The sequence below is a fragment of the Euleptes europaea genome, chromosome 14 (assembly GCF_029931775.1).
Source record: "Euleptes europaea isolate rEulEur1 chromosome 14, rEulEur1.hap1, whole genome shotgun sequence".
Taxonomy (NCBI): Eukaryota; Metazoa; Chordata; class Lepidosauria; order Squamata; family Sphaerodactylidae; genus Euleptes; species Euleptes europaea.
In genome coordinates, this window is record NC_079325.1 from 31,852,236 (window position 1) to 31,872,775 (window position 20,540).

Sequence of the window (20,540 nt, forward strand, 5' to 3'; positions counted from 1 at the left end):
TGATAGGAAAGTAGTACCCTTTCAGCTACATTGAAGGGAACGAACAAAACCGAGGCCAACATGGGACACAAGGTGGGAGAGTAGGTGGGAGCGTGACTGTCCCTTAACATGCCTGAATGAGCCCTTGGGGGATTTCCAGTCACAGACAGCAGGAAAAGGTAGCAATGCTTGCAAAAGTCACAAATGAACCATGCACACTGTCAGACATCACAGATCTCAAACACAGGACTCTGGGAGCCAGGGTGGAGTACAAGCAAACCAACCAACCTGAGCCAGGAGAGAGCTGCAGTGCCTTCCTTGCAAGTGGCCACTCCGGGAACTGGAGTCTGGACCAACCCAGCAGAAGCATGTGGGTGGGCGGGGGGCAATCAGAGGAAAACTGGGGCTACAGAAGTTCTGCCTCTGACTCAGATCTAATAACTTGTAGACTGTGGAAGAATCTAGCTCTCTTCTGCCTACTTCTTGGACGTATTGCTACTGTGGACCCGATTCCCCTACCGGCCCTACAGCTATGCCTCCTACACCTCTTGCCTTACAGCCTACAACTTTACCCCGGGCCTCCAACACTCAGGAAGTAATTGTTGTTGTGCTGCACTTGACCTCTAACTTGACTACAACTGCACTGCTTGCCTCTGCTGTTTTAGTTTTCTGTCCTCCGAGGCTGGTTTAGTTGAATCCAGTTCTGGCCCACCACTCTGACATATATCATCATGATATATGGCATTCTCCAAATGCCAACCACACAGTAATTGTTGTTGTGCTGCACTTGACCTCTATCCTGACTACAACTGCACTGCTTGCCTCTGCTGTTTTAGTTTTCTGTCCTCCGAGGCTGGTTTAGTTGAATCCAGTTCTGGCCCACCACTCTGACATATATCATCATGATATATGGCATTCTCCAAATGCCAACCCCTCCCACAACTAGGGTTGCCAAGTGCCAGGTGGTGGTGGCCCCTTGTGATGCAGCACTTCTGTGTGCGCGCAACCCCCCCCCCCCACCTCCACTCCAAAAACCTCCTGCCGAAGGAGAAGGGGGACCTGGTAAGCCTACCCACAACAGATACTTACTTATGAGGCAGTGCATTTCTTGGGAGTAGCGAGAGTTGTCAGGAATGGTAAAATTCCCATCACAAATTGCCACCTGGCTCTCTCCAAACGGTAAAGTGAAATAGCAGAGTTTGTATAGCAAGCAGCCCAGAGCCTGAAAGGAGATTAGGGCATCTTTACAAAACCACAGCCAGACAAAGGCAGCCTCCACGGTCACGTATGGATCAGCACTAGCAAGCACCAGTCTGTACTTTTGTTTGCTACAATAGAAAGCTTACTTGCTTCATAGACAGTATCTACTGACTTCTCAGCACTGAATCGAGGAATCATTGGTTCCACTAGAAATTGTCCCAAATTTGCCTGAGGTCACTGGACGGTAACTTTCTGGACCACAGAGCCATGTAACTTAAAGAGCTGACCCTTGTAGCTCACAGACTGCATAAATGTCTTGGGAATTAAGTTTCCCTTTTTTTCACACTACGCTCTCATGCAAAAGCACAGAACAGTGAAAGGCCCCCTTTGGTTCCAACTTCCTGTCAAATTCTGGGAGACATCTGAAGCATTCAAAAGGGTGCCATTTATAAGAAGTCAGACAGGCTGTTTAGCACAGACAGAAAATTTAGAACAATGTGACTAAATGAAGTGATGAGGAAATTAAAAGGAGATTAGACATAATTAAGTCAAAACTTCTAGATGAGTATACTGTTGCAAAGAATGCAAAGTAGAATGTTTACCAGAGAGATAAGTCCTGTACAATTTTTTTTTTTTTTTTGCTACAACATCAGCTATGGAAACAGATTTTAAATCTATTCCACTAATAAATCCAGAAAACAAGAGATGAATTCCATCTACAAAGAGAATAAAAGAACCTCTCAATTTGTTATGGGAAGTAATATGAAATGTCGTCAACTGATTCAACAAACAACATTCTTTCTAGGGTTTCATATAGAATGCTGCATTCAAATAAAAGTGGAATAACTCCTGAGGGGCTGGGTGGATGACAGCACACAGGACCAATGCTTGTACTGAGCTTTCAGTTCTCCCTGGAGCACAATGACTGAACCATCCCTTCGAGTACCCATTTCCTTGAACTGGAACACAAGAATTTGCCCTTCAGAATAATCCTCAACGGCTCATCTTAATTTACAATCCCGTAGTACCAGTCACAAGCGCTCAGGGCAAGTAACCCCCCCCCCCCGTGATAACAAGAAAAACTGCAATGTATAAATAGTCATTTATATATGGCTTATAAAATATTAAACGGCAAGCATATCTATAAGAATGCATGAATAAAATATAGTGCTAAATATACATCCCAGCCACAGAACGCTTCCCCAGAAATGGAAGGTTCACCTACACTCGGCTGAGAAGGTGATCTAGGCTTACAGGAGCTTAAAGAGAAAGAAAGTTCCACTGTTGGGGAACTCCCATCAAACGGTTGCATCACATTGCCTCTTATCTCTGACATGCCAAAGTGCAATGGTCTGTTGAAAAACCATCCTCATGTCACATGACACAGCCTAGGGCACACCCTTTGCTGTATACCTTAGGACCCAGAACAAGAAAGGGACAGTTTGTACACTATGGGGAACAGATGCTTCCTATGGCTCCTTTGCTTGCTGGTTTGTGGGGGCAGGATAGGTAGAGATGTTCAGGTAAATAAGGAAGCCCCTTAATTCTCCAATCCAAACATGGAACTGTGCGTAAGTAAGCTGGATGGTGGGTGGGTAATTATCCTGTGATTACATAATTCTGTACATATCTCTCACTCTTCCTCTGGGAAGCACAGAGTGGTTCAGAATGACAAGGACGAGCTCCTTTTAGCTTGACGTATACCCATGCCATAGGAAACTATGTTTTTTAGGCTCTTCAACAGATTGGGCCACTACTCAAACAAATACACTACAGTTTAAAAAGACCCTGGAGTTTAGCCCTGGTGAAATTATTTAGAAACTCAAAACGAGATTCTTATTTGTTAAGAACATTTGTATCCCATGTTTCCTCTAAAAGCCCTTAAGGAATCTTACAGCAAGTAAAACGAACAGGAATGCAAAAATGGATTTTCTTTGGTCACGCATCAGAGAGAACAGAAGGAGGCTACCTGGAGAGAGACTTTGCCAATTTAATTTCTACCACACAGACAGCAGGCCACAAATGTGCAAGCAATTTCAGTAAACTTCCTACGTACCCATATATCTGCTTTTGTAGTAATCAGCTTGCCGCTGTAAAGGTTGACCATTTCCGGTGCTCTGTAGGATAGCGTGGTATACCTACAGCAAAACCAAACTCATTCAGGTCTTTGGCATAATGGAATTAGGCAAAGTAATGTTAAGCACTGCATAGTATTTCCTCAGAAATTACATTAATATTTCTCTTCCTCAAATAACAGTTGAACTTTGAACTCTGTTCAAGTGAATTCTATTCAATTCTATTCTCTCCATGATCAGAGGAGCATGTCTATTATCTTGGGTGCTGTGGAACACAGGCAGGATGGTACTGCTGCAGTCGTCTTGTTTGTGGGCTTCCTAGAGGCAACCTGGTTGGCCACTGTGTGAACAGACTGCTGGACCTGATGGACCTTGGTCTGACCCAGCATGGCTTTTCTTATGTTCTTATGTTAACTCGTGATGGGGTTGGCACACTGAAAAGTAATTTGCTTCAAGATAGCATTGTCCAAAAAGACTTACGTTGGTAGCCAAGAATTATAATTCTAGAATAGTACCACACAGTATTCCACACAGACAGAGTGAGCTAACCAGGGAGGAGGGATCTATTCTTTTCTGCCTGCACCAAGTGATATCTAAACCAAATTATGTGACCTCAGTTACAGAGGTTACAAATGACTGTTTAAAAACCAACCCATACTAGATATCATTTTAATTGTCATGGCTTCCCCCAAAGGAATCTGGGAATTGCATGGGGTGGGGGAAGATGCTGAGAAGTCTGTTGGAGACGTCTAGATATCTCCCTCTTGAACTATAGTTCCCAGGACGTGCTGTGAAGAGGGAATCAGAGCTAAACAAGCTTAAGGTTGTAATGCGGATAGGCCCCCTTTAAAACCTCTGCGATGAGCCCAGAAATGGAACACTCAGTGATTTAGTCTATATGCCCTTCCCCACTTCCCTGAATCTGGTGCTCCAAGAACATTGCAGAGTGCCCAAATGTTTAGGAAACAAGTGAATACCAAGGAGAACAACAACAGTGAAGCAGACTCGGACCCAACAGATCCCGGTGATCCACGACCGGGCAATTTGTTGGCTCAGGCTGCTGGCCCTCATGTACAACAGAAATATTCCTTGTTTGCCTATTAAAGGTAGTTGCAAAACTGTGATACAGAATGTCAAAACATTTCTCTACTAATAGCAGTGAGGAAATCAATATCTGAGCAACAAGAGAAGAGACAGGACAGTGTCCGTCAGGCACACGTCACAGACACTTGCTCACTTTTTGATCTCTTCTTCCACCGCATTTACTCCTTCAAGCTGAGGGTTCTGGAATTTGTTGGTGGCACTTCCAAAATCACATAGGACATAATGGCCACGATCATGGAGTAGGATATTCTCCACCTGGGAAGAGAATGACCACATCTGTTTTCTTTTAAATCCCCCCTTTTTAAACCCAGCAACTTGAATCTGATTAACACAAGCTCTGCACTGGCAGAAATACAAAGTATGAATATGCACAAGTAGTAATGATCAAGATCCATATAAAACTCCAAGTGAGGGCTTTGGGATATGCAAGCAATGTGACAAATTAATATTTTGTTCTGACTTCCCAAGGACATGCATTCATGATAGACGAAAAAGAATTGGATTTTATATGCAGACTTTCTCTACCACTTAAGGGAGACTCAAACCGGCTTACAATCACCTTCGCTTCCCGTCCCCACAACAGACACCCTGTGAGGTGGGTGCGGCTGAGAGAGTGTGACTAGTCCAAGGTCACCCAGCTGGCTTCGTGTGTAGGAGTGGGGAAACAAATCCAGTTCACCAGATTAGCCTCCACCACTCATGTGGAGGAGTGGGGAATCAAACCCGGTTCTCCAGATCAGACTCCACCACTCCAAACCACCGCTCTTAACCACTACACCACGCTAGCTCTCTTGGACTCTAGATTACAGTGTCACAGCCACACTTGCTTATGCTATCCTTGCATTACAAACCCATTCCACAATTCTTTCTAGGCCCACAGTAGGTGATGAAGGAGTGGGGGGGGGGATATGCACCCCTCATTGCACATGCAGCATAACAGATGATATATATAAGCTTCTTCTTCCCTGCTCCCCTGCCAAGAGGGAAGGATTGAGCCAATCTGTGAACCTCCCTCCCTCACCTTGTTTTCTTTTTAAATAATCCCAGATCGGAAACCTGGATTTTATAATATGCAATTTAATATTTCATTCTGATCACAGAATGCCAACAATACAATACCTTTGTTGGCATCTTAAAATTGTAAAACATGCCGTAGAGCCGGCATAAAAGAATAGGATAAAATCATCATTATTATTCATTTAAAAAGATAGTTTATCAATTGGAGTTAAAAGTTTGTGGTGTGTTTGAGCTCTCTTGAATTGAATGATCTTTGGAGATTCTCTCAATGAGGGCTTTAGCTAAAAAGGAGGCTACTGAAGCAGTGAGATTCCTGTCCTGGTCTGCTAGGAGGAAATGAATTAGATCACTTCTTGGTCTTGTACTTCGAGAATCTGGCAGGTGGCTAAACGTTAAATGGCGAGATCCGCTGTGGAATGAGCAGTCCAATAGGATATGTCATACATATAAGCTTCTTCTTCCCTGCCCCACTGCCGAGAGGGAAGGATTGAGCCAATCTGCGAACCTCCCTTCCTCACCTTGTTTTCTTTTTAAATAATCCCAGATCGGACACCTGGATTTTATCATATGCTATTGGCATATTTCATTCTGATCAGAGAAAGCCAATCACTTGAAGAGCAGAAATTGGATGCAATTGGCATAAAATGGGGGGGAAAGAGACCCCATTCGCCTGCAAAGCCTGCACAGCAGACAGGATGGAGGTTTTATGCCCCATAAGGAAGGAACATTCTGAAATGAAGCCCCTCTCTGCCTTCAGCCTGAAATTGAACACTCCATAAAAACCCTTTATCGTTTATTCTGCTGACTATAGAAACTGATCTTCAAAATCCTGTCCAAGGAGGCGTGATTAATCTTCCTTGCACTCCCTGACCCAGAGTTTTCAAATGTTTTCATGCTGGAGCATGAAATCATGCTGGAGCATGAAATCCAGATGGGATCCCCTCCGCAATGTAGGGCATGATCCACCAAGAAATTCTCCTGAGCAAGCCTCACTGAAATCAATTGCACAATCAATTTCACATGATTCCACAGGTACTCTGATCTCCTTGCCACACTGAAATGCATAGCTTCTGTTCATCGTAACGGGGCCTACTACACAGATTGTACTTCCCATAGGTTTGTTATGTGGAGGATCTTCAGATACACAAATCTGTCCACCACACATCAGACAGTCGTGATTTACCTTCAAATCCCTGTGGATTATGGGCAGCTTGCATTGGTGTAGCCTGGCTACAGCTTCACACGTGTCGCAGAAGATCTGTAGAACTTCACTTTCTGTAAAACCCGTTTGCAAACGCTGATTCATCAGGTTCACCACCTGGCCTCCTGAAAAGGGACAGAGCCATAGAGTGATTAAAAGTACTCAATGAAACTTCAGAGGCACCATTTAAGGACATGAGCGCTAGCAGGGAGAAACGAAGCAAGAATGCTCCTGATCCTCAGCAAAACGAGCCAGGTTGTTCCCAAGACATCTGTGTCACCACAAGGAGAGGTGCTACTTGATCTGACAGGCATCGATCAGATCCCTCTGCATCACCATCAATGAAATCTGGGATGGGTCTTATTTATGTAACTGCTACCAAGCTGCAAACAACTTATGGCGACCCCAGCAAGGGGCTTTCAAGGCAAGTGACCTGCAGAAGTGGCTTGCCATAGCCTTCCTCTGCAGAGCCTTCTTTAGTGGTCTCCTATCCAAGTACCAATCCTGATTAACTTCTGAGATCTGACAAGATCAGGCTATACCATGATGCCTTCTGTCTGGGATGTTTCTTAGCAGCCCTAAAACATTGTCCCACCTCCCAGGTAGCTGGAGTTGCTTGTACTGCAGATGAAAGCCATAAGGGGAACAACTGATACTTCATTCTCCCACTAGTCAATTCATGCATCTGGTGGGCAAAAACCATGATGCCCCAAGCCAGGTTCTTACAAAAATGGTCCAGGACTTTTGCTGGAACAGACTAACTCTTGCCAGACCCTGTATCTTCATTCACTGATATTTTTATCAAGTTCAGGGTCCCTGATTTTGGCAACAAGTCAGGTTTCTATATGACTGCTCACCTGGGTGGAGGAATTAAGAACAGGAACCAAGAACACAACACATACAAAGGTTAGACTTCCACCATCGTTTAGGTCACCAGGGCATGCTAGAGGCTGGCTAATGTATTTGTTTGCACATTTCCAAGGTCAGAAGCCTTCGCCTTTGAGCAGCATTCCACAATCTAGCCACACCTTTGATTATCTGAAATGCTTGGATAACATTCAGAAGTCCTACTGTGCAAGTTCACCACATGGCCACATTGAACTCTCACATACCTCGGCAAAAATCCATTAGAATTAAAACTTCCCAAACATCCCCACTGCTCACAGAGTTTATACTGGAATCTATGTATCCAACAATGTTCTTGTGTCCAGCAAGATCCTTCTGGGGAGGGGGAAAAAGAGATAAAGATGTATATTTAGTGCAAAAAGGGCACTGCTTACTATAAGACTCATTGTGGTGGTGGCGGGGAGATTACATTAAAAAATGGCAGCTTCAAGCAGAATCACGCTCCCTGGACAAATTATGCAAAAATATTTTGTAATTCTTTCATGCTCCTCCCAGCTCTCTCCTCCCAGATGCCCAGTTACTTTCAAGCCCCACTCACTCTATTCTCATCTTTACACATTCTCATTGATTCTTTAATTTCCTGGCCCCCAACATCTAACTCCCTGCATGCAGGCACACGGATACCTTTAATAGCTTAAGAAATCGTTAAAGACTGTTCTACCTATTTTTGTGATTTGTAGCTGGCTTTGCAGCAGTTCTGTCCTACTGTGTATACCATGCAACAAGCTATGGCTTTGTGGAAGAGCATAAGCTTTGCATGCAGAAGGTATCAGGACCAACCCCGGTGGCAAACCATTCTTGGCCTGAGATCCTGAAGAAGGGCTGGCAGTCAGAGGAGAAGATGCTAAACTAGGCAGAGCAGAAGTAAAGGTAGCTCTGTATGCCCACCATGCAGATTTAGCTTTTCAATCCACATAAGCTTACCATGATCTGAATCTCCCGCTTGCAGACTTGTAGGTCATATTCATTGTTGACATACATCCTTTTGAGGGCACATTTCATTCCGTTGCTGGTCCTCACCAGGAACACAATAGCAAACCCACCTACAGACATGAGACATGGATAACTACAGTCAGTAATTTAGAGGATTATCTGAAGGCACACAATGCATTTTCTGTGGCTGAAGCCAGACAGAACAGCATCCAAGAATCTCCAAAGGCCGTGCTTGAATTTCCAGCTGGCAGCTTATATATACAAACAAAAACTCCCAAGTATAAAGAGCGGGTCAGTTTAAGAGGATTTTATTTTGAGTTACTGTGATGTGCTCGCTGCAGCCAAACATTTAATCACCTTTTTAAATTTATGATTTTTTTAAAAAGAACATCTTAATGCCACCTCTTTCAGTGAACCTGCCCGAAACAGGTAACAAAATAAAACCTCAAATATTAAAAGCTGTTAACTGAAAGTAAACATTCCCGTGAATAGTTTTAAGGCTAAAACACACACTATAAAAATGACATTAAAGGTCAGCCCCTTACCAAAAATGGAGCCTTGGATACTCACCATGAGGGCTCCTTCTCTTCTGAGGCGAAGGCATCTTTATGTGTGGGTGTTTTCCCGCTCTTTCCAGGAGGCAGGACCAAACTTTACTTCCTATCTCCTTGGCAGGAAGACCGCCCTTGATCCCCAGTTACAGACTTGCCTAGCTACTCAGAGGATCCTCGTGGATATACTGCTGGCTTCTTCCTAAGTTTGAGGGACTGGCCCACCAATGTAGGCTGTGTTTCACCTTGAATGACACCTGAATTAGCTTGTCCCTCTTGTGGGTAATGTCTCTCTGAAAGGGGCGGAGGAGCCATTGAAGTGGCCCTGAATGGAACCTTGCCCATGGTACTATGGCTATACACGACACCATGTGTCCCATGAGTTTTGCCAGGGACATGAGGCGAGACCTCCTGTTCCGTATTGTGGCATTAGCTAGGGCGACTATTTTCCCTATCCTTTCCCGGGGTAGGGACAGTGGGTTCTCCAGAGAATTTATCCAGACTCCCAGGTGGGTAACAATTTGGGAGGGGTCCAGAGAGCTCTTTTCGAGATTCAGCAGGTACCCGTGTTCCTGAAACAACTGAATTACCCTTGAGGTGTGCGATAGGGACTGATCCCGTGATTGGGTGCAGATCAGGATATCATCCAGGTACGGGTGTACCTGGATTCCTGTCTCAGAACTGCTATGATGGTAACCAGCACCTTTGAAAATACCCGGGGGGCTGATGACAGTCCGAAGGGGAGGGCCCTGAATTAAAAGTGTTCCTGGGCATAAGCAAAGCAGAGGAACCGTCTGTGTATGGGATGTATCGGTATATGCAGATAGGCCTCCTTGAGGTCCACTGCAGTGGTAAAGGTTCCAGGGAGGAGGGATTCCACGATGGAACGCAGAGTTTCCATGCGGAAGTGTTTTTCCTGCATCCTCCGGTTGACATATTTTAAGTTGAGGATGGCCCTCCAGTCCCCATTTCTTTTGAGGACTGTGAAAAATAGGGAGTAAACTCCGTGGAAACGTTCTAGCCGAGGTACTGATTCTATTGCGGCCAGCTGTAGAAGGTGTACGATGGCTCTGGGTTCTGGAGTGCTTCTCCCTTTCTGAAGGGAGTGGGGAAGGTAGGAAGTGGTCCAGTGGTAGGAAACAAATTCCAAGAGGTATCCCTTGGAAATTATTTGGGAGATCCAGTTGTCCGGGCTGCACTCCTCCCACCTATTTGTGAATGCCTGTAACCTTCCCCCCAGCTGTAGTGACTTGACGTCACTAGGAATTTGTCGGGTTTATCTGATCTGGGTTGTTGGCCCTGTCTGTTGAACTTTCCGCTTTTGCAAAAGGGCCTGTTGTTGTTATTCCAAGTTCCCTTTCTGAAGTCTGCCCTGTATCGAAAGGGTGTCCTGGGAGGTCAAAAGGACTGATATGAAGCTGGATGGCTTTCCTTTCTAAGCTGTCTAGGCATGACATGTTTCTTGTCTCTAGTTTCTACTAGAATTCTATCTAGCTTTTCCACAAATAACCGCCCCTCCTGAATGGAGTAGGCCATTAGGGTTGTTTTGGCCTTGAAATCAGCTGGCCAGGGTCTCAGCCATAGGGCTCTTCTTGCCGAGGTGACGGACCTGGCCGTGAAGGATATAGAATCCAAGGAGGCATCCACCATCAGGTAGTGGTTTTCAGGACCCTTTCCAGACCTGCTGAGACCCAGTGGTTTTCCTCTGGTACCAGCTGTAGAAGCTTCTTGACCCAGAGGTACGAGGCCCTAGTGAAAATGGAAATGGTGGTGCTAGACTGGATTTCCAAAGCAGCCCCCTCATGAGCCTTCCTAGTTAAGGACTCTGTTTTTCTGTCTGATTGGTCCCTTATGGAACCTGCTCCATCCTCGGGTACCAGCCCAGGGGTCTGGAGGTCAATTATAGGAGCCTCCACTAATGGCACCTTGAGCAAGTTCATAGCGTGAGGTGCTAAGGTGTAGAGTATATTGACACTGGTAGGGATTTGCTTGCCAGAGGACGGGTTTTCCCACTCCTCTTTGACCGCCCTTAAGAAGAACTCAGGGAAGGGAACAGAATTACTTTGGGTCTGCTTCCTAGGGAAGCATTCCTTAACCCCTTGCTTTCGCTTTGGGGTAGGTTCCTCAGATGATTCCTGTTCCTCATTAGGGTCCAGAGCTAGTAGCGCCTTGGCCAGTAGACCCTGGAAGTCTTCCCCCGCAAACAGCCTGAGTTGCTGTCCGTCTGAAGGCATGAGCTCCTCATCGGAGTCGAACTTGCCCTCTTAGCATTCCTCTGGATCAGATTCCTGTTCAGAGGAGAGGGTTCTGATTGTGCTGTGGAAACCTGATTTGTGGCTTTTTTGGCTGCCTTGGTGGCCCATTGAATGACAGGGGCTGTAGGAGACATAGGGTCCTCCTGCCCAACACTAAGGGAGTGGGAGGAGGAGGAGGCTGGCGAAGGCTCCTGTACTGCCCAGGAGAAGTGGGGGGGGAGCCTCATTTGGAACACCTGAAATGCCTGCCACTGCCTCTGGAGGGCCAAGTTAACCAAGTCATTGGCCTCCTCGTTAGAATAAACCCGCCTGCCCAATGCTACATTGGGAAAGGGGGGTTGCCATCTCCCGTCGGGAGCGATCCTACCAGTAAACCAGCGTGGTTCAAAGGCTGTGCGATGGTCGCAGGCTGAACTGGAATCGCTCTTTCGGCAGGCGTCAAGTAGGCGGGTCTTATGGAGCCGGCTCTCGGGAACTTACTGTGCTTCTTTTTCTTGTGCGCTGGAAGCGCTGCGGCTTTTGCCGCGGCTTTCGGGGCTGCTTTTCGCGGTTTTTTCCTCTGCTGCGTCGGCAGCGGGGGCTCTGTTTCTTCTGTGGCTTGTGCCGCCGCATCTTTCCCCTTCCCTAAAGGTCCACTGGCGCGACCATTGGGAGGGCTTTCCCTCTGGGCGGAATGGACCAGCCCACTCTGATAATCCTCAACCGAGAGGAGATCATCCTCTCTCCTGGCCGCAGCGTCGGCCATTTTGTCTGCTCTTAAGCCGAGATCGGCTAGAGGCGACAAGGAGGGAGAGGGGGGGAAGGCCGGGGGGGGGATAAGACACACTGAGGAAGACGTTGGAGTAACAGAACAACAAATATACTCAAGGATCACAACGATTATCTCTAGATCTGAAGCCGGAGCTGAACGTAGTCACTGCTCTCCCGTTAAAGGCAGGATGGAAACGGGATCAAGGGCAGTCTTCCCGCCAAGGAAACAGGAAGTAAAGTTTGGTCCTGCCTCCTGGAAAGAGCGGGAAAACACCCACACATAAAGATGCACTTGCCTCGAAGCACAGCTAAACAAAAACGTTTTGGCATGATGCCCGAAAGAATAATGTGGGAACCCTTGCTTTTTCGGCCCTGGCTCCGGCCTGGTGGAATGCTCTGCCTGGTAACAACAGGGCCCTGCGGGATCTGAAAGTATTCCGCAGGGCCTGTAAGACAGAGCTCTTCCACCAGGCTTACAACTGAGGACAGCTTATGTCATTTTATGCCTTCTTTATTGGCCTCCCCCCCCTTCCGTCCCTCGAATGGGAATAATATAAATTGAAGGGTTGCCACCTGTGTGGTGCCCACAGTTTACTTAGAATTTAGTGCGCCATTACGTTAGGGTTTTAGAGTTTTATTGTTTGGTTTTATTAAGGATTATATATACTGATTATTTTGTGTTTTTAAATGATGGTACCCGCCCTGAGTCAGCTTGCTGGGGAAGGCGGGTTATAAGTCTAATAAATAAATAAATGAACCCAGTGAGCCTCATGGGAAGGGCATCCCAAGGGGAGGTGGCCACAACTGAAACAGCCATGCCTCTGGTTGCCACCCACCTCACCTCTGCAGAGGTGCACAGAGAGAAAGGCGTGTAAGGCACATCTTAACTGACAGGCTGGACAATATAGGAGGTGGTGGTCCTCCAAGTACCCTGGCCCTGAGCCATTTAGGGCTTTAAAGGTAAGAACTGGTGTTCTGAATTGTGCCCAGAAACAGATGGGCATTCACTTGTAAGTAAAGAGTGGAGTCTTCCGTTTAACAATTCCTTCCTTCACACTTCCCAAAAGTAAAGAATATTGTGATCCGCAGCCACCACAGCTAATCCACTTAATGTTATTTTCCCCCCACAGCTGTGTAAAATTTTTGTTTCTTAATCATTTTTGTTGTTATAAGAAAAATTAAAGTCAAGAGCATATTGAGAGTAACAAGCAATTATGCAAGATCGTTACTGTGGCACATCATGTTTTGCTGGTCCATTAATTCAGCTTTATGCAGAGGAACTTGGAATACAAAGACAATGCCTTCCATATAAAATCAGGTGAGCATCATGGTTATTGTGGAAAAAACAGAGTTTCACTTACCTGTAACTGTTGTTCATCTGGTGGATCTTCTATGCAGGAACACATTGGGACTGCGCAGGCCAGCCACGGATAAGATTTGTCAGCTTCTAGCAAAATCGAAAGAGAGAGTGCTCCCCTCCCCCGGGGCATGCAATCTTCCCGCCCATTTATCACATGACCCAGGGAGAGGGAGCACTCTTCCCTCCAGTTCTCCAACCTGCCGCCACGGAACCAACCCCTATATCTCGGAGACGTCCCACAGCGGGGAAGGAGGGAGGGATGTGTGCCGGCATAGAAGATCCACCAGATGAACAACAGTTACAGGTAAGTGAAACTCTGTTTTTCATCTGTGTGGCTTCTATGCAGTCCCATATTGGGAGAATAGTGAGCTCGCTTACCAGGACGGTAGGTGTGGGACAGTCACCAAAATAGAGACTGCAATACTGCACGTCCCACAGCTGCATCTCTGGCGGAATCCACATCCACGGCGTAGTGCTTCATAAACGTGGAAGGCATGGACCACGTGGCAGCTTTACAGATGTCCCGAAGATCTATCTTGGACGAGAATGCAACCGACGCTGCATACGCTCTGGTGGAGTGTGCTTTGATCATGGGAGGACACTCTTGATGTGCCAACTCATAGGCTATTTTAATTGTTGAAGTAATCCATCTAGAGAGGGTCTGTGGGGAGGCTCGACGGCCCCGACGGTGGCCACCAAAACAGACAAAGAGGTTGTCATCCTTACGGAAGGTTTGTGATCTCTTTAAGTAAAAAAGGAGGACTCATCAAACATCTAGGGAGTGTAAGGCCCTATCGGCATCGGAGGATGGGTGAGGGAAAAACACTGGGAGGACTATGTCCTGAGCAAGGTGAAAGGACGAGACAACCTTGGGTAAAAAGGAAATCTTGGGCTTTAACACCACTCTGTCTGAGTGGAACTTAGTATACGGTGGTGAATGGGAAAGGGCTGAAAGGTCGCTAACCCGTCTAGCCGATGTGATCACTACCAAAAAAGCAGCTTTGAAAGACAGCAAGGCCACCTCACAAGTGCCTAACGGCTCAAATGGGGGTCTCATAAGTTGAGATAAAACCAAAGAGAGGCTCCATTGGGGAACGTGAGGGGTGACGGGAGGGTATAGATTGGCGAGACCTCTCAAAAAAATTTTGCTTAATGGGTGAAAAAAAACTGAGAATGAGTCGATATCTGAGTGAAAAGCCGAAATAGCGGCTAAATAAACTTTAATGGAGGAGTTAGATAATCCTACATCCTTGAGAGAAAGCAAATAGTCAAAAACAACAGACAATGGGCAAGTAACTGGAGATGTATCTTTACCCCTTGCCCACTCCGAAAAACGCTTCCACTTAGCATCATAGGATTGACGAGTGGAAGACTTCAGCGAATGGAGCAACACCTTTGCCACCCTATCGGACCACTGCCCTAGGATCTTATCCTCCACGCAGCTAGTTGGAGGTCAGGAGTGGAGTGGAGGAGGTTCTTGGGGAGGAGGACATACTCCTGTTGTGCGAGTGACACGAGCACTGCAAACCATGACCTTCTGGGCCAAAATGGAGTGACAATGATGGCATCTGTCCTGTCTTGGTTCAACTTGGCTATGACCTTGTGAAGTAGAGGGAAGGGAGGAAAAAGGTAAAAGAGGGTCCCGTTCCACACTGCCCGAAAGACGTCTCCCAGGGAGCCTGGGCTGGCTCCTGCCCTTGAATAAAAGCGTGGACACATGGAGTTGAGATGTGTGGCGAATAGGTCTATCTGTGGATATCCCCACCTTTGAAATAGTAGACGAAGGTGGTTTGTGTCTAATGTGAGCTCGTGTGCCTGATTTGGGTAGCCACTTAGAGAGTCTGCAAGCGTGTTGCTTGTGCCGGCGATGTGTATCACCACGAGAGTGACATGATGCGCTATGGCCCATTCCCAGATCTCGTTGGTCTCCTTGGAGAGCAAAACGGACCCTGTGCCGCCTTGCTTGTTCAGATAGTATTGTGCGGTAGAGCTGTCTGTAGCAATCTGAATATGATGTCCTTCCAAGTGTCCTGCAAATGAAGATAGGGCAAGGCAGATGGCACGTAGCTCAAGAAGATTTATATGTAATTTAGACTCAAATGGGGACCACGTGCCCTGTGCTCTAAGGTCACCACAGTGGGGCCCCTATCCCAAAAGGGAAGCATCAGTGAACACATGCCTATTTGGGGAGGGAGAATGAAAGGGAACTCCTGAAAGGGTATTGGTGTCAAGAACCCACCATTGCAGGGAGGCAATGACATATCTAGGGATAGAGAGACGCTTGTATTGAGGGTCCACATTAAGTCTAAACGCCCGGAGAAACCAATTTTGAAGCGGGCACATACAAAGGGTGCAAACTGCACCATGGGGCCTAACAATTTCTGTATTCTATGGGCCGTCTGGAATCTGTTTCTCGTGAACCTGGACACCAACGTCTTAATGGCACGGGCTCTCTGCACCGGGAGAAATGCTCGGGCTTGGCTGGCATCTAAGCGTGCTCCAATAAACTCGTGCACTTGTGCAGGAACGAGTTTGGATTTGGTAAAGTTAACCAAAGGCCAAGATTATTGAGGACCGAAAGGATCAGGTCAACCTGCGCAACCAGCTCTGCTTGTGTTGTGCCCGCTACCAACCAATCGTCGAGGTAGGGAAGATTACACAACCCTTTAAGGCCAGGTGTGCTACCACGACTGCCAGGCATTTAGTAAAGGTCTTAGGGGCAGTAGATAACCCGAAGGGCAAGACATTATATTGATAACATTTCCCATTACACTCGAATCTCAGATACTGTCGACATTCCGTGTGGATTGCAATGTGGAAATAAGCATCACAGAGTTCCAGCACTACAAACCACATATGTTTGCTCAACAGAGGAAGTACTTCCGGGAGTGAAAGCATTTGAAATTTCCTGGTTTTAACAAAAAAGTTGAGCTTCCGTAGATCCAATATAGGCTGCTTTCCCCCTTTTTATATCAGTAAGAAAGAAGCGGGAGTAAAACCCACACGTTTGCTCAGGAGGTGGAACCTCTGAAATAGCCCGTTTAGAGAGGAGATTTTCTACCTCTCGGACAAGGAGGTCAGGGGCCGGAGTGGGTGAGCGGACCACAGCTCGATATGGAGGTAATGTATCAAACTCTATGAAATACCCAGTGTTTATTATTTTCAGAACCCAAACAACCGGTCAGAGAAACAGACAGAAACCTCTAGTCATGCCAGTTTAGGCTTATTGAAATGACCAGGAGACACCCTGGGGCCTTTGCGGCCTCGTTTGTTTTGGAACTTCCTTCCCTCTCGAGAGGTGTTGGGGGTTTCGTGGTCACCGAAGGCACGTCCTTGTACAGATGAAGGAGGTGCTGTTTGAAGAGGACATTCTCTTCCTGGGCCCTGATCAGGTTTGGAACCGAGGGGGTAGCCAGGGAATGAGGTGGTGAGTCCTCGATGGTTATGGGCTGACGCCCTTCAACATCAGAAGCCAAGGAAGCCAAAGGATGAGGCGACTTGGTGTGAGATTGGCGTCGAGGAGACACTGAAGCCAATCGGCGCCAAAGCAGCCTCGGAGAACGTGAAGGTGATCGGCGTCGAGGTGACCTAGAATGAGACTGGCGCCGAGACGAGCCGCGGCCATCTTGCGACTCTGGCGCAATAAACTTTGCCGGTCGGATGATCTGTGAGGCTGGTGCCTTGGAAGGCTTACCCCACTTGAACATCCCTTCCCCGGCTTTGGTGGATTTTCCGGTCAAGGGACCCGGTTGAACGCTAGACTTCTTGGTAGAAGTGGCAGGTTCAGCAGACTGACCTCGTGGACGAAGAGACTCTTTGTAAAGATGAGAGAGGAGACGGGTCGAACAGCCTCTCAAGGTCTTGGTTGTAAGTTTGGCGTAACTCTTGCAAGTTGCGGGAATGTGGCCTTCCCCCAAGCAAAGAAGGCACCCACTGTGAGGATCGGTTTTCGCCATTTTCGTACCACAAGTGGTACATTTCTTGAAAAGGGGAGCCTTTTTAGACTCCATTGCTAGAGCCATGGAGGCAGAAAGAGTACTGGAGGGAAGAGTGCTCCCTCCCCCTAGGTCATGTGATAAATGGGCGGGAAGATTGCATGCCCGGGGGGGGGAGCACTCTCTCTTTCGATTTTGCTAGAAGCTGACAAATCTTATCCGTGGCTGGCCTGCACAGTCCCAATGTGGGACTGCATAGAAGCCATGCAGATGAAGTTAAGTTACATTTATATGTGACCACCATGGAGGAAGGGATGAAGTGCCAATCAAGCCAAGATAAAGGGCTACCCTTAATCCAAGAAGGCAGGAGATTCAGCTTGGACCAAGGAGACTCAGGAAGGCACTCACTTAAGTGGCCCTTATTTCTCAGCCTCCTCTTCACATAATCTGAAGCAGAAGTAACTGTGATTGGCATCAGAGGATCAGAAGATAGAGGAGGAAGGAGTGACAGGAAAGGGGAGCTTGGACTTCCATAAAGTAATCACCAGTGCTTTACTGGACAGCATTACCTGGGAACCAAGTCTTATAAAACAACTGTTACAGAACTCGGATTTCAACCTGAACCAAAACCTTTACAACCAAGCCACAGCAAGCATGCCCAGCACCATGTTCTCATAATGCATCATTTTTGAAAAAGCCCACTACATAATCATACAGCTGTTAGCTGGATATGCCACCCCTAAAAACATCAGGGTTGAGGCAGCAGTAACATACATACATATGTGTGTGTGTGTGTGTGTGTGTGTGTGCACGCAGCACAATCAAGTACAATGTTTTGTTTCCTTCTGAGGTTTTCTTTCCCTTGGTGGGGAAGCATGGTGTTTTTATTAAGGCACATTTACATCTACCCAGGGTCAAGTGGAAAATCTTATATTGCCCCTTTTATAAAGGCACAAAGAAAGATGGTTGGGTCATATTATCATCAACTTCATAGGCACAGACATGGAACTAATTGGTTTTTTGCTGGTGGATGTTTTTCGCTGGTGGATGTTTTCCTTATGTCAGTCGCCAGTTGGCTATTTTTGCCTTACCTTTGAAAATCAGAAAAAAAAATTTTTACTCACTAATCTTGATAGATATTTAACTTTCAGTCACAGATGGGCCCAATTCAGATTTGGATTGTGGCACACAGTGAGAGAGACATTAAGTCTTCTTTGTCGCACTGTTGTCCTTACTCCTGAAGAGCCCTGGGGTGCGGTTATTTCCCCTGATGTTAATCCTATAGGGTAAGGTAGCAGTCATGAGCAGCTCTAGGATGAAGGTCGTACAATAAGGTACCCACACCCTATAGTGGTGGCAACGCCCCGCTCAAAAGGGACAACGGGCAGGGTCCCACGCTTGCCAGGCTGCACCTCTTTCCTTCCCCCAGATTGAAACAGCAATTCTCTAGTGCCGTGGCAAGCGGAGCGTACCAAAATGCTCTCCGTCCAAACCTTGTCACAGCCTTGCCTCAAGAGATGCATCATCCCACTGTATCCACTGTTGAGATGGCTGTAGCAGAAAAGAACACAGCACCCCAGAGAAGTCTGAGCAATTTACATCTGTTCAGTGGGGAGTATAGAGCAGGCATACAACAGAACTAAAAAGTTAACATCCGAGAGACTGACACCATTTGTGTTCAGTGCCAAGGCAATAGCCAACAGACCCTGTGAAGATCTAGAAATCTGGAGCGCAAGCCATTGAAAGGAAGGTCTTTTAAGCTACTGAAATTCTTGCATCAGACCTAAATCTCTGAAGATCTGTTGCTTCCTCCTCTCCAGCAGCTTTGCCAGTATGGGAAGGAGAAAGGCCGTTGTCTTCCAGAGGTAACAGGCTGCGTTTGGGGAAACCAGAGAAAAAAATCCCCTTCTCCCAGATGCTCCCTCATAATGGGAAATGCAATGCATGTGTAACAACAGCAACTGCCGTGCCAATCCCTTCTCTGCCTTTAATTCTAGCCTTATTTGCATGCCAAGAAACCACAATGCTTAAGGGAAAGGAAGAATGGCTATCGTGGTAGGGAAAGAAGGAGAGAAGTGTGGGGCAAAAGCAACTGGGAAGGAATGCAGCCAGTTACTGTTACATTTGCATACATATTCCCAACATTTGGTGGCTATTCCATAAAAAGGTTTCTGCCAATCAGGACAGACAATAGTGAGCAAGGAATACTTGTGGTCTGGCTCTGTATAAAGGCAGTCTCATATGTTCCTGTATAATGTTTCGAAATCTAGGATGTCCATTTTTAAAACCACACAGATACACATGCCTCTGCCCTTCTTTGCTGGAGAATCAATATTAATTTGTTTGAGGAAGAGAATTGCCAACTTGCAAACATTCCCCAGGCAAGAACTCATTAAAAAATGGTTATTCAAACAAATATAAATTATCTGGAAACATGCCAAGGCCATCTTGTTCCAATAAACCTCTTCAATTAGTGTATTAGAAGTAACCAAACCTTTTCCATCTAGTTTCTTTCCAAAGAAGGGTGGGATTAGCTGAGTGGAAGTATATCTATAGGTATAACATACTTGGGAGGAAATTGAGGCAGAAAAAAATGGCCTGGGTAGAAAACAGCCACAGGAAAGCCAGCATGATAAAAGGCGAAAGATTTATACGATCTGAAGAGAAATCTGAAGAGGAAAGAAAGGAAAGAAAGGCAGCATAGTATACTAGTTGGGGTATTAGACTAAGATCTTGGAGACTCAGGTTCGAAACCCAACTCTGCCATGGACATTTGCTGGGTGACCTTGGGCCCATCACACACACAGCCTAACTTTAACTCACAGGGTTGTTTTGAGGATGAAATGGAAGACAGGAGACTTATTGAAGCCACTTGGGTCCCCATTGGGGAGAAAGGTGGGGTACAAATGAAGTAAGTTTAAAAAAGGAAGAGGTACAAGTGGCGGAGAAGGTAGTGGGGCCTCCATGACCCAGCACATACTTAAGATAGTAAACCTGCATATGGGTTGTACTACTATAGGCTACAGATGAGGCAGTATCCTGACATGGTAGCTTTATTGATAGGAAACTATTGAGTGGATTTTTTTTTTTTTTAGAGGCAATGCCAGAGAGTTTAATCTATTTTCAGATTTTTTTCCCCTGCAGAGATTCTTGTCAGAGGGGATGTTCTTCCTTCTGACATTGAACTCTGGCAACTATATTCTGTAGAAAGAGGAAGATGCTGTACAACAAACACCACCTTCTCCTTCTAGGTGGGGCATTTATTTTATTTATT

The 20,540-nt window shown here is 46.4% G+C and overlaps 1 protein-coding gene across 1 annotated transcript in view; it reads right to left on the reverse strand.

The window, feature by feature from the left end:
- Positions 1 to 20,540, reverse strand: part of AAK1 (AP2 associated kinase 1) — an 86,662-nt gene that overhangs the window by 34,563 nt on the left and 31,559 nt on the right. The window contains exons 2-7 of the mRNA XM_056860250.1: positions 8,407 to 8,525; positions 7,689 to 7,797; positions 6,559 to 6,701; positions 4,492 to 4,613; positions 3,236 to 3,317; positions 1,069 to 1,201 (exon numbers count right to left, since the gene is read on the reverse strand). Coding sequence (XP_056716228.1) covers positions 1,069 to 1,201; positions 3,236 to 3,317; positions 4,492 to 4,613; positions 6,559 to 6,701; positions 7,689 to 7,797; positions 8,407 to 8,525 — 708 coding nt within the window. The remainder of the gene's footprint in view (positions 1 to 1,068; positions 1,202 to 3,235; positions 3,318 to 4,491; positions 4,614 to 6,558; positions 6,702 to 7,688; positions 7,798 to 8,406; positions 8,526 to 20,540) is intronic.